At 46.4% G+C, this 14,271-nt stretch overlaps 1 protein-coding gene across 1 annotated transcript in view; it reads left to right on the forward strand.

Annotated features, from left to right (window-relative positions):
- The window catches only part of LOC135813041 (uncharacterized), a 34,940-nt gene that overhangs the window by 8,422 nt on the left and 12,247 nt on the right, over positions 1-14,271 (forward strand). Inside the window, exons 6-14 of the mRNA XM_065326259.1 lie at positions 995-1,269; positions 2,179-2,356; positions 4,899-5,177; positions 5,892-6,050; positions 7,658-7,726; positions 8,854-9,051; positions 10,753-10,944; positions 12,179-12,466; positions 13,242-13,316. Of these exons, the coding sequence (XP_065182331.1) occupies positions 995-1,269; positions 2,179-2,356; positions 4,899-5,177; positions 5,892-6,050; positions 7,658-7,726; positions 8,854-9,051; positions 10,753-10,944; positions 12,179-12,466; positions 13,242-13,316 (1,713 nt within the window). The remainder of the gene's footprint in view (positions 1-994; positions 1,270-2,178; positions 2,357-4,898; positions 5,178-5,891; positions 6,051-7,657; positions 7,727-8,853; positions 9,052-10,752; positions 10,945-12,178; positions 12,467-13,241; positions 13,317-14,271) is intronic.

The following is a 14,271-nucleotide window of genomic DNA, read 5'->3' on the forward strand; positions in this document are numbered from 1 at the left end:
GTAGGTGTAGCTTCTGTGACATACCCTGTTTGACTTGCAACTGCAATATTGGGACCAGTCAAGTCATCGACTGACGCTTAATCAGAACAATTACTGCTCCTGACAGCGCGACATCGTGGCACTGCACACATTTCTACGGCATTACTCGTACCACATGGAGAACGAACTACCACAAAGACGACACATTTATCGAATGAAAGGAAATCTCGACAGAAGTTATTTCTTTGCAGGAAGATAATGACAATCGCTTGTGCACAGCCTCCTGGTAGGACATAGGCAGTTTGTAGGCATTACAGTCGTTCTCGTACGCATTCAACCTTCATGCCAGTTGTTTACAACTATATTGACCTGAAAAGACGAAAATAGTGTGGACCCGCTGGGTGGGCATTTGCTGCGAAGTGGGCGTTTGCTTCGGACTTTACGGTATGGGAACAATGGGAGGATAAAGGTCAAAATTATTATGTGTATGTGTGTGTATGATTGTGCGTGTGTGTATGTATGTGTAATTGTGTATACTTGCATGTATATGCTTGTGTTTGTGTGTGTGTGTGTGTGAGTCTGTGTGTGCGTCTGTGTGTCTGTGTCTTTGTGTGAGTGCCGGTGTCTATGTGTGTGTGTGTGTGTGTGTGTGCGTGCGTGCGAGCGTGTGTGTCTGTGCGTGTGTGTCTGTGCGTGTGTCTGTGCATGTGTTTGTGTGTGTGTATGTCTGTCTGCATCTGTGTGTGTGTGTGTGTGTGTGTGTGTGTGTGTGTGTGTGTGTGTGTGTGTGTGTGTGTGTCACTTCAATCAGCTGTGTGGTGGATACCAGGCTAAAAATAGTGGCGGTCAATTCATCAGCCTTGCAAGCTGTTGAATGGTGTAATCCACAAGTTGCTATGTCTAACATAGCTGTTCGCTATCATCGCTTCCGCGATGGGCAGGTCTGAGGTCTGAGGTCTGAGGTGTGTGCGTGTGTGTGCGTGTGCGTGTCTGTGTGCACTTGGTTCATCAACAGGCTCGAATGCAGGTGATTTTACACAAGAATTCGACTTTGAACGCGCGTACCCCATGAGGGGTTGGGATCTGGTCACGACTACAAAGTTTTACGTAACGAATAACATTGAGCGAGCAGCGCCTCCAAGGTGCCCAAAGACCTACCACCCTACAGAATTACACACTATCTGGAGTGACATCGGTAGTGAATTCAATGTAGATGGACCTAACGGCCCGCTTATGTGTGGTCTACCACATACAAGGCACGGGGCAGTAATAAAAACTTTATTTGAAACGGTAAGCAACCTCTCAGTAGATCATAAGAATGACAACCATGCCACAGTGCTGTGACACATTGAACACAAATCAGGTTGAGGATTTCAACAATCGGGTCAAGCTGCAAGGCCATTGCACGTTGAAGACTTTCTATTACAAAACTCACGTACAGCATTGCTGCTCGCCACAACCCCCCCCCCCCCCCCTTTCCCCTTCTCACATCCACTCTCTTCCTCGCTACCTGGTTCACTGGTTCACTGCATTCATTACATTTTGACCAGACATCCCATTTTCTGCCGACTCACGGCTGTGTTTTCTCCATCCCTCGTGGCCTGTCAGGGTTCTAGCCTAGCTCGGTCCTATGGCTTTGGCAAACTTCGCTTTGCGTCATCATTGCATCGTGCTCCATCTTTGCTGCACAGGAAAAGGTGACCCTTTCCTGTGATCCTTTCCTGTAACCCTTTCCTGCTTCTTTTAAAGCTAAAATTGTGCAAGCGGGACAGACTTGAACTGATTGAGCAACAATGTGAAAAACTCACCAGCCCATAGTGCTTGATTGTGTACGGCAGACTGGATAAGGGTTCTACATGTATATACCCATGATTCTAGTACTCTAGGTGAATGGCTTAGCTGGAATGGAAGCTATGCATCTAACATGGCCGTCGCCTTTTTGCGGGGAAAGATACCTAATAGTTGGCAAGTACAACCCGTTATAGTACATTTATCAGCATGACCTCACAAAGTTCATGACCTTTTATGCAGAGCTCGTATCAAAGGTGCTTACGGTCGTAGGGGACTTGCACCGCAAAACCTAATGGCGGGAAATTCATGCACACGTTCCATTGAGTTTTGCAGAGCGGGCAAGCTTATGCATGCGCAGGACAAGCAGCACGTTAACTTGTCGTCTTCTTCTGGTCGTTGAATGTGCAGGGGAAGGGGAGTCACAAGGATTTTACCGGTTATATCTGGTCGTACTCGCCAGACGTGAATCGCGGTTGCAGGTACAAGCACGGATTTGACTTTCTTCCTGCAAATACACACCACCGTACAAGGTGGCCACTGGTGTGGAGGCGTTGCTCGTATGAGCCTATCCAGTATGTTTGCATGCGTAAGTACCACTGCATTGCTCCACCTATTTGTGCCTGATGTACATCGACGATACAGCTTGGGAACAATCCTGCGTTTAGCAATGTCACTCCTAACGCAGCAGTTATAACTCCAATTAAGTATAGCAATGACCAGCATGTCCTTTCCAGAATAGTCTCTCATCTTCACAGGGACACAATTTAACTCTTGCCACCGTTCCCAAGGGAGCTCATGATGACGGGAATGGTCGTCTGCGGGTGTTGAACAGAGCATCCATGATCCCAGGGTGCTCACATGCATTATTCTTGCAATCCATATTTGGCAATGCGCACTGGGCTTCCTCCATTCAACACCGTTGCTCTAGTATGTGAAGGGCTCTACTAATGGAGATAGTTCGTAGGTGGATTGTGGTGTAAAGGTATGACTCTCTCTCCTTAGGCCGTACACTGTAGCGTTCGGAGTTGCCAAGGGCAGCTATGTGACTCGAAAACTCCGTACGGCGGATAGGAGTGCAGTGTCTGTAAGACTTTCCGTAGACCAAATATGTATCTTACTGACGTAATTACGTTGTACGGAACCTCTTTATCATTAGAACTGCCAATGTTCTTTGCTTCTGTAGTTGAAGGATCTTGTAGAGGGCGTAATGGGGTGCAGGGCGCACAGCGAAGCTCCCTTCATGCCCCTGTGTAGTGTGTACTGGTCAGATCTTGACCAAGTGGGTCTGAAACACAACTCCACTGCTGAAACCAATGCACCTTCTTCTAAGTATGCGCATTGTCATAGAAAAATAAAATAAAAAATGAAACAATCCTTCTGGCCAGTTGCGGTAGCACCAGTGTAACGCGCCGGCTTTCCTAGTGTTCCCTTAGGGGTCGTCGCAAACGTTTTCTGTCGTCCCTGAAACGAACACCGTTCGTTTTGTACTCGGACCTCCTCCCCTCCTTCTGAAACGAACACAGCTTGCTATGCTGGACGACGGAAATCGCATGCTTGCACAGTACAGTGTCGGGCGACTCGCGATTTTGGCTCGCACCCCCCCCCCCCCCCCCCAACAGATCATGTTTGTTTCAGGGACGACAAAAAAACTTTTGCGACGACCCCTTATTGAAATCTGCTGCTCTCCGGTCCATGGATATTTCCGCTGACTTTCCGTTTTCAAACGTTCTGCTTCCTTAGTTGTTAACAATGAATGGCTACTTTTAGTGCTATTTTTTGCCAGTTTCTCTTAGGATTTCGGGATTCTCTCACTCAATTATACCAAGGAAATCTATCCCGGTCTCTCAGTTACAATAACTGCAGCCAAGAGGCTGTTTGGCGGTGGTGTAAAACTGTGTGTGAGATGTAGTGTCTGCAAGGGAGTATACACACCCTGAGGAAAGCATTTTGTGATTCCCTAATAGTAACGTGTGCCGTAAAGTCTTGTATAAAAGCCGCACTTGAATAGAATCCGCCCTCGAATAGAAGCCGCAATTTTGGGCCCATCAAATCACACATAAGCCTGGTTTTAGTGCTGACATACATAGAAATATCTGTCTTGTATAGAAGCCTGTCTCATATCGAAGCCTGCAACATTTCACCAAGAAAGTCATAAAAGCCGCACCTTTTATACGAGACTTTACGGTATACCATCATTTATCGGTTGTAAAACAATTCCCCCTGCAGTTCACCCCTTACCCGTACTTGGAGGAGCCTCGACTTCTCCATCTACAATTTTTAAGGGCAATTAAATAGTGTTGAAACGATCTCACCGGGTACTCGTTAGCTCGCTCGCCAGAAACTCGGCTCGTTTGTGCGGCCAGCTCGTTTGCACTAACGAGCACCGTACACCATACTCCGTACATATTTCAGTACATTTCTATCGGGGAGTCGTAAAATATTGTACAACTCTCTGGTCGATCGAGAGTCCAGTCCCGGGCAAAGTGAAAATCACTCGCAGTTACAGTGGCTGTATACCTGCACGACACTTAAGTTGTTTCAGTTGTCGTTGCAGCTTTGGTGGACTCCACTGATGTCTTGTTCTGCATCTGCTAACCTGTCGCAGGACACGCTTCGGTCAACTCTGCATTCGAGTGAAAGTTACGCTCAGTCGTTTGGAAGTTCTCCCGCGATGCAGCGAAGAACAAGGATACTTGCAATCGTTGCAAAACAGTCTATTCTTACAAAGGCTGCTCAAAGACGGCGCTGAAAAATATCTCGACACCAAACAGCAGTCCAAAGTGAAGCAGCAGGGACCCCAAATGTCGGCGGTGATAATTTGAACCAGATGAAAAAAATCGAACTGTATAAATAGAAAAAATATCCAAAAAATGATTATTTGCAATTTTTGTCACATCAATGAAACTCGTTAGCTCGCTCGATAGCTTGCTCGGTAGTGGAACTGATCGGTCGTTTGTTATAGATACGCTCGTTTCAACACTACAATTAAACCATTGTTGTAAGTCGACTTCCTCTTTTTGTCCGGCTTCCAGGCCATCACTGGTTGACGTATAGTCGATCAATACGGGAAATTGTGTTACTTGTTTGTATCATCAGTGTTCTTTATTTTAACGTTTGGCGTGTTTTAGGAAACACAAGAACTTTAAAAAGGGCTATATGCAGTGGCTTTGCCCTGTATTCTCACTCGGACAGTAATAAAGTTATTTCACATGCTATGGCAAATGAGAAATGCCAGAATATTGTTGGCATGAACCTTCCGACGGCAGAGCAATGGGAGGGTTTGAAGGCGTTAGCAAAGACGTTGCCCAAGAACAACTTCGGCTGCAAGGCAATGGTTGACGAATACAAAGATTCTGGAATTTTGCGGATTTCGGATACGGGTCGCAAGGGAAAATTCCTTTGTTTCGGTAAGTGACAGTATTATTTATAATGGTGAGGCTGTCGCTTGCATCGTGTCTCCAATTTTGCTAAAATCTTGCAGGTGTATTTTCCTTGGGTCTAAAACAGCCATGCAAAAGGATTCGTTGCGCTACGTACGGACACCTGAGAACTGGGACCACCTCGTACACAACGGTACAAAGAACAAAAAAGTTGAATAAAACACCGCCATACCAACATCACCTCGCCTCAGCAGTCTTCATATTCCGCCGTCCGGAGCCATGCTGACATACAGGAAAGCAATGGCCATCATCTCCAGATATCACTAAACATTTTAGTGAAAATTGGAGAAGTCCAACAAAATTTAATATTGAAGAAATCTTGATTTGTATAATCAGGGATCAAGAACTTTGCCCGGCCAACCCTTGTCACTCCAAGAAACAAGCATTAGACACCCTTAGCAAACAACGTTATGTTGTAACGGTATTACCGTAAGGGGGAAAACACCGTGATTTGGGCTCGACCTTTAGCAAGATGCACGCTATTTTAGTACGCTGTTGCCACGAGAATAGCTTTTACTTCGTGCGGTACAACCATTTATGTCACTATATACGCGATACAAGGTGAAATGCGTACGGACTATGCAATGTTGCCTATCTATCTCTATCTTTCTCTCTCTCTCGCTTTCTTTCTTTCTTGTTCCCTGACTGCCTCTATCTCTCCCTGTGCTCTCACGATTGCAGGCTGCCGTCCACTTGTCAGCCAGGACACAGGAATAAATTACGTAACGCCGAATGGCACCGTGGTTTGTCACGATCATCGCCGGCCGCGCCGTTTGGCGAGCACAACAGGAGCTCCATACTGTGTTAATGGATTTTGGAGGAACTTGGACAGCTGTGAAAGTGAGCTTTTATATTCTCACTTATGTTGGTTTTCTCCTAACTCTGTCTATTTATCTAGTCAATCCATTTTCTATCTCTATCCCTGGCCATCTATGTTTTTCTCTATCTCTTTCTGTGTGTGTGTGTGTGTGTGTGTGTGTGTGTGTGTTTGTGTGTGTGTGTGCGTGCGTGCGTGCGCACGTGTGTATGTGTGTGTGTGTGTGTGTGTGTGTGTGTGTGTGTGTGTGTGTGTGTGTGTGTGTGTGTGTGTGTGTGTGTGTATCCATGGTTAACACTTAACAGGTATGTATACTTCAAATAGAAAAGTATATGAACCCTGGAACCAACAACATGGACTGCTTCTGGCTAGATTAAGTCTTGTGTAATCAAAGGTGCTAGTGAAGCTTATATCAGATCCACTCTGATTTAGCTACCCACACTAGTAGCAAGTATTACCTTCACTGGGGGCAGGGGTAACTGCAGTTGGATCCCTGGACGGATACCTTGATGCCGTCAATCCTTTTTCTGCACCTTGTCCTCACCCACTTACCGAGGTGTGGTGAGCCAATAAGTGGGATCATTTTCAAGTCCACCCAGAGTTTTGGGGATTTCAGGGGGTGTCGGCCGTTGGGCGGTTCTATAGCCAATTGAGTCATCTTTCCAAGATTCCTTTTGAGTCTCTCTCTTCTCCCCGGGCAGACCCACGTGACCAGTTTTGGCAGTGGGCAACAAGTACAAGTAAAAGTGTGTGTGTGTGTGTGTGTGTGCGCGTGTGTGTGTGTGTGTGTGTGTGTGTGTGTGTGTGTGTGTGTGTGTGTGTGTGTGTGTGTGTGTGTGTGTGTGTGTGTGTGTGTGTGTGTGCGAGAGAGAGAGAGAGAGAGAGAGAGAGAGTATGTGTGAGCCACTTTTTAATCAACGGTGCTAGATAATCATACCATTATATCCACTCTGATTTAGCACACTACAGTCCATTTCCAAAAGATTACCAATCAAGGCAATCGCCCTGGGGGTTAGCCGTTTTCCCGTTTGAGCTCCCTGGAATAACTCGCCGAAATTTTGTTTTGCTAAGTTCAGTGTGACAGTGTATACAGGCAGCAGCAGTACAGGCCAAACATTTAATGGGAACAAAATGTGTTGTAGCCCTGGGAGGTGTATTGCCTTCCCCGAGGGCAGGGGTATACGCAGTCGGATCCCGTTATTTATTTGTTTTATTTTATTCCAAGCAATACATGGCTGGGGTAGCCAATGACCACTTTGCGTCACGGGATACGCTGCTGCAGTCAGTCTATTTTCTGCAACTTGTCCTCATCCACGAACAGTGGGATGGTGAGACTATTATGCTGAGTCATATTTTCTAGTCCACACACAGTTCGCTGATTTGGGTATTGTCAGCTCTTGGACGGTTCAATAGCCAATTGATTTATTTCTTCCAGGATTTCTTCTGAATCTCTCACCCCTCTGTCAAGGGGAGAACCATGCATCCAGTTTATGACAGTGAGCAAAGCATGCAGGCGGACAAGAAAGCAATGTGTGTATGTATAAGTGCAGATATAATCATGCAATGTACTAGTATTGCTGGTGTGTTTGCGTGCTTGCATCCTGTTGTGTACGTGTGTGTGTGTTTTTAGGAGTACTTGATGTACACCGTTACGATGTTTTACAGGTCCGCACTCCGAATTGGACTATGGACTACAGAAGTAAGTAGTTCTGGAAGGAGTGTTTTTAGGGTCTGAAAAGACTAAACATTTCCCAATTCTCAAGAAGGAAGGCTGCTTTCAAAGAAAGGTTCGATGCCCGCTTTCTGAACATGCACAGTGAGATCTTCTTCACACTCTGGAAATGCATACCAAAGAGCATGACGCACCAAGAATAGCAACAACATGTTGAAACAGTACTACCTGCCAGGGGTCTCGGACATTACGGTACGGTCATTACGGTATGTGCCGTATCACTATTTGCCCAACGTGCCCCGTGAATCAATTAAATACACCGATAGTCGATACATGCAAAGATTGATGTTGCCTGGTGATCGTAGTAATACGCGCAACTCACAGTGGCGACACAAGCTTCCAATCTCTCTCTCTCTCTCTCTCTCTCTCTCTCTCTCTCTCTTGTGTACAAGGCTCTGTCCTGTATACGGGTATTTTAAGCACTCTTCGGACAGTGGAGCACGCTTCTTGATGATGCCTAGATTATTGTACTTCGAAGTAAGTCTACATGGGAGAATGTGTGCACGTATTCCATGCTAAGTATTGCACTATTCAAATAGCCACAAACTCATTAGAGGTCTACCCTGGCTACTGTACCCAGTACGGGGGGGGGGGGAGGGTCAACATTGGCTGTCTCAGGGGTCGTCCGCAAATGCTGTTCTGTCTTTTGTGGACTCACCAGTGCAGCACAGAGAAAACAAGGGCCGAACCTGATAGAAATGAAAAGATAAAATTTCCAAAACAGATTTGAGCCAGGCCTGAGTGTACCTTGCCAGAGTGCTCAAACAGACAAGTCAGTGATCTTTGCGTAATACCAACGATAAAGGCTGCCACTCTCTATAAGTCTGTCTGTCCGTCTGCCTCTCTCTCTCTCTCTCTCTCTCTCTCTCTCTCTAATTATGCCTGTCTCTCTCTCTCTCTCTCTCTCTCTGTCTGTCTCTCTTTGTCCCCCCCTCTCTCTCTCTCTCTCTCTCTCTCTCTCTCTCGCTCTCTCTCTCTCTCTCTCTCTCTCTCTCTCTCTCTCTCTCTCTCTCTCTCTTTCTCTCTTTCTCTCTCTTCCCCATGATTTAAAACCGGCTGCTCTCTGCATGTGTGTTTTGTCCTAACATCTCTAGTTTGCAGAGGGTGGCCTTATCCATGGACAATGGTGGGTGTTGTAACTTGCCCATGGGGTCACGTGTGGCAATGTCGCACAACAGGTCCCAATAATGTCCCAATACCAGGCCGTGAATGCTCCAGAGTAGCTGGTAAAATCTACCTGCCCCAATGCGCCAATAATTTATGGATGAATATTGCTACGTGTTATCGAAAGGGTAAGCTGAAATACTTCACCTATTGTGGTGGATAGATTGGGTGAGCCATACGGACTAATTCTTGAAAGAATAGGGTCTCTATTTTCCTAACCTGGGCGTCATCTCCACACTGCAGGGGATAGACTTGAGCTCACTCAGGACATTGTCCAGAAGATTCCCTTACATGCAGTGTGACCGTGCCAATGTGAAATGGACAGGGCACCGGTGATGGGATGCCACAATTCATTATCATCCATTAGCACTCGGACAAAGGCCGAAGATTGGCACCCACCAGGCTGGCGTCTAGCGGTCAAAGTTGATACGCTGGCTATCGCCCGCATCACCTCCTACTTGGCTGGTGCCAGTGGTTGTGAAGAAGTTAAAAAATAAAATGCAATGAAACCCGTCTAACCTGTGTAAGACGACCGCTCAAGGGACCTTGTAAATGTGGCCTCTGTTAACAGGTGGCATCCTTATCCAGGGTCATCGGACTGGAAATGGCATCTCTTGGGACTGGTCACACCGGTCTTTTGGGGCAGGTGGTCGCCTTATCCGAGTCAGTGTCGCCTCGACAGGTTTTACTGTAGATAAAGGAGTAGAGTCAAACCTGTGAAGGCGACCACTCGGATCAGGCGACCACCTGTCCCAGAAGACCACATGCAACCAGGACCAAGGAATGCTATTTCCAGTCAAATGACCCTGGATAAGGAGACCACCTGGTAATAGAGACCACACTTTGAAGGTCCCTTGAGCGGTGGTCGTCTTAGACAGCTGTTTTACTGTAGTAGATCTGATTCCCTGGACCTCAGGAATTAAATTGAAAAAAGGAGGACAATGAGAAAAATCACCCTGAGTTCCTGCTGTAATGACCAGCTTGTCAATAACCTCTAACCCAGTCTCAAGCAGACCGCGAATGTTGTTGTCAATGATCATTCCCACTTTGGGCGAGGTAAAACGGCTCCAGCCATTTGTTACAACTAAAGTTGTGCTTGGTGAAATCCGACCCAAACTGCAAAACTGGTGCGCTGGGCCAGTTCCGATCACATTACTGCATTTCTACATATGTACGTTCAGCCGCATTCGTGCCACTTCCAGGGCCGTCAAGGGCCGCGCAGATTGAGGGCGCCAATTAGACACTCTGGGTCGGATCTCACCGAGCGAGACTTCACTTGACCCAGTTCCCATGTCTTTAACCCTCTCACTACCAGCCATTCAAATATCGATCCTTGTGGATCGATGCAATAGGCGATCACTAAATATTTTGTCACACGCTCAAATGTTGTCGGATTATTACAAATGAGGGCTCTACGCCTTCAGAAAGACTTTGACAATCGACTGCAACTATCAATTTCACTCCTTGGTGCATAATTGGTACACGACGAAGTATTTTGTAGACTGTGAATTGACTCAATTGCGAAAATAATGGGTAGTGAAAGGGTTAAAAAGTAATATCCTGATTTGCACCTACCGTATTTCCCCGCAGATTGTAAGTCACACCTTTTTACACCATACTTCAAAAGTAAAGAAGGGGTGCGGCTTACAATCGAGTGTGACTTGTGTCACTTCCCACTCATCTGAATGTATTCATACAATTTGGTTCAGACCTAAAAATGGGTTGCGACTTATAACCAAGTGCGACTTATAATCGGGGAAATACGGTATTTTAGCGCGCTGCTGGAAGTTTTGTATGTTCTCTTGTGTTCTTTCTTCTGCCGAGAACAGAAGTTGGTTTCCCTGACAACTACGATCGATCTGGTGTTGACCTTGAACCCCGTACTGCTACTTTCAAATGCAAACCCGACTACTTTGAACAGTGCTCTACTCCGCCGTGTGCTGGAGGGAGGTGGAATCAAGCGGCTAACTTCAGTGGATCACCCCTGCGATGGGATAATCTCCCCAACTGCAGACGGTTCCGTAAGAAGCATTGTCGGAACTGGCCTTGATTTCGTGTGTTTCTTTTATTACCACAGTTCTGGCAACTGAAATCCGACCCCCTGAGCGGTGCGCTCACATCGCAAAGAATGTGAACCCACCGCTCAGGGGTCGGATTTCAGTCGCCAGCACTGTAGTATCCTTCTTTCCCTTCTGCTCAACAAAGCAAACATTGATCAAGTTCACCATTGCAGTACAGGGAGACATGGTTAGGAAGAACACCGAAAAGACAAATGTTTGCTTAAGAAGAACTAGTATTCATAACTCCATTGGATAAATCACTGTGTATTCATTGGGTATAACATACGGATAAGAAGAACTCCCGTTATTGCGAACAAATATCATCGGTCCCTTGGTGTTCGTCCTAAAGAGGTTTGACGGTAAAAAAATTAATCGTTTTAGAAGTTTTACTGGCTAGCCGTTATAAACTTGTAGCATAGCGAGCAGGTTTCGTGTATGTTTCATTACGGCATCGCACAGCATGCAGCCTGCATGTTTCATTACGGCATTGCACAGCATGCAGACGAACTGAACCCGCATAAGGTCATAGGCAGCACGACCAGGAGGAAGCTCTTCGGTTTTTGGCTGCGTAAACGTATGCGTTTCGTTATGTCGTGTTCCTTGCTACAGTGCCTGTGAATGAATGGATGATGCGACCGCCTAAGCTTTTTTGATTACGGGTGAAACGACTGAGTTGATAAGGATGAGTCGATTGAAGAAGAACCCATATCCGCTAGCACACATGTGAAACATGTAAATGCTCAGAGGCACATGAGGTTCATGCACTTGTGCTGTGCATTCAGGCCACGCACTGTTATGCACACTTGGTACATGAGTCTATTTCACTTCCACATGCAGCCGAGTACGAAAATGCTACATGCCACATACCACGCTGCTCAGTTGTTCCTTCCACTGCCTCTTATGTTCTTTGAGCGTCCAACCATGCCTCCATTATGACGTTAGCAATAACGTTTTCTGCCTTGTGTGTGTGTGTGTGTGTGTGTGTGTGTGTGTGTGTGTGTGTGTGTGTGTGTGTGTGTGTGTGTCTGTGTGTGTGTGTGTGTGTGTGTGTGTGTGTGTGTGTGTGTGTGTGTGTGTGTGTGTGTGTGTGTGCATGTGTGTGTGTGTGCATGTGTGTGCGTGTGTGTGTGTGTGTGTGTGTGTGTTCGTTTGGCCGTGTGTGTGTGTGTATTACATACCTCTTGTTCCAAAACAGATTCTGCCGAGTGCCTGAAATCTCGGTTCCAGTTTACATGGTCCAGTACTACTTATGATCGCGCTGCCATGGCGTGTGACTCCATAGGCCAGGTTCTTGTCAATGAACGACTCTTTGAAAAGCAGTACAGTTTGCAACAAAAATGTCTGCTCCAGACATTGAATGGTGCTGTTATGTGGGTCCGAAGCCCCAATGGACCCATGGAGTACAAGTTTGGAAGAGACTCCATGCCTGTACCGTTGCCAAATGCTAACTCTGAGCATACGCGTCTCTTCCTATGCATGCCAGGTGCGTATTGGGTACAGGCTTTTTGAATTTGCTTGTGCAGAGCAAGAACACTGTGCTTGGACATATCCTTGCCTGCATGCTTTGTAAAAACATACACATACACGCACACACATGTACACAAACACATACATCCTTCCCTTCCGCCCTTCTTCCACTGCTATGACTGGCTATGTGGCCCCATAAGGGGTTGACCAGGAGGCACGTTGTCCATCGGGTGGGAACGTCAGACTCAGCCGGCTGCGTGAACAGCGTACACTGCACACATATATACACATGCACACACGCGCACTCTCTCACACACACACACACACACACACACACGCACACACAGGACGACGGAACACTCTGTCACAGCGGTAGTTGGGGCACTGGATGTCTGGGGCTTCCTTCTCGGCCCTCTGTCGACAATACTGAAACCAGGCGGATCTCTCCTGCGCTGTGTCATAGCAAACACACACACACACACACACACACACACACACACACCTACACACACACACGCGCGCTTTTACTTACATTTTGCTCACTGCCGGAAACTGGAGATGGGAGAAAGATTCTAAAGGAATATCGCTGAAATATCGAGTCAATTGCCTATTGAAACACCCCATGAAGACCAGTGAGCAGAAAGCCCAACGTGCGGAAATGAGCATCTATGTGTGATACTAAGTAAAGAAAGGGAAAAGACGGATGAGTAAATAAGTCTTTTGAATTTTGAACATAGGCGGTGGATATTGATAACTGTTGATTGTTGTTCAATGTTGTTTTCTGCCTGCAGCTGAACTAATGATCACTAATGATCACTGCGACGACAATGCGTACGAGCCCTTGCCAGTTGCCCTTCTAAGGGAAGGTAAGTTTTCCCTACTTCCTGGGCAATGGCCACTTTCATGGAAACGGTATTTTTGATAGCAAAGATTGCGAGTACTCAATCTCTCCCCGACAACAGCCAGCCAGAAACATATCTGCACCCAAAAGACAGTAGGGAGAAATCTGCATCTTCACACACACACACACACACACACACACACACACACACACACTTGAACAGTCCGGACGAGACAACAAAATTGCTAAGCCGCACTTTTCTTCTCCTTCTTTGCAAGGGGTGGCGTTCCAACGGATACTGGAAACTCATTCTAACTGAGTCTCAAAAGAACAGTGAAATGTTTGTTCTTCTACAAGTACTTGACCAAAGAGAGGTTTTAACGCTTCATGTTAAGTCCTGAGGCCTGCGAACTTTTCCGTCAAGATTTCAAAAACACTTGATGTATTCTACGTTAGTTGACTGCACCGCACGTAGTTACGTGACGTGGATTATTGGAAGTAGCGTTTGGTCATCCCGACCGGATTTGCGCGAGTGTTTCCATTTTTGTGAGTGTGCGTATTTCGATCGGTTTTGTTGGAAGATTCAATTTTTGGGTTTTGAGAAAACTCTGTTGTTCGAACTATTAAATCCCGAATTTTACCTTTCCCGTCACGTCGCATGTGTAACTTGACAGCTCTGAACAGGTACACGTAAGTTGAGATTTTCACTACGCTTAAACAACAGTAAAATAACGTGTAACCTAACCTCTCTATTACACCCATGTGCTTTTCCTCATCCCCCCCCCCCCCCCCTGTTATGTAACTTACTCTCTCTTTATCTTTATCTCTCTCTCTGTTTGTGTGTGTATGTTTGTGTGTGTATGTGTGTGTGTGTGTATTTGTGTGTGCATTTGTGTGTGCATTTGTGTGTGTGTGTGTGTGTGTGTGTGTGTGTGTGTGTGTGCGTGTGTGCGTGTGTGCGTGTGTCTGTCTGTCTGTCT

Source organism: Sycon ciliatum, chromosome 3 (assembly GCF_964019385.1).
Source record: "Sycon ciliatum chromosome 3, ocSycCili1.1, whole genome shotgun sequence".
Lineage (NCBI taxonomy): Eukaryota > Metazoa > Porifera > Calcarea > Leucosolenida > Sycettidae > Sycon > Sycon ciliatum.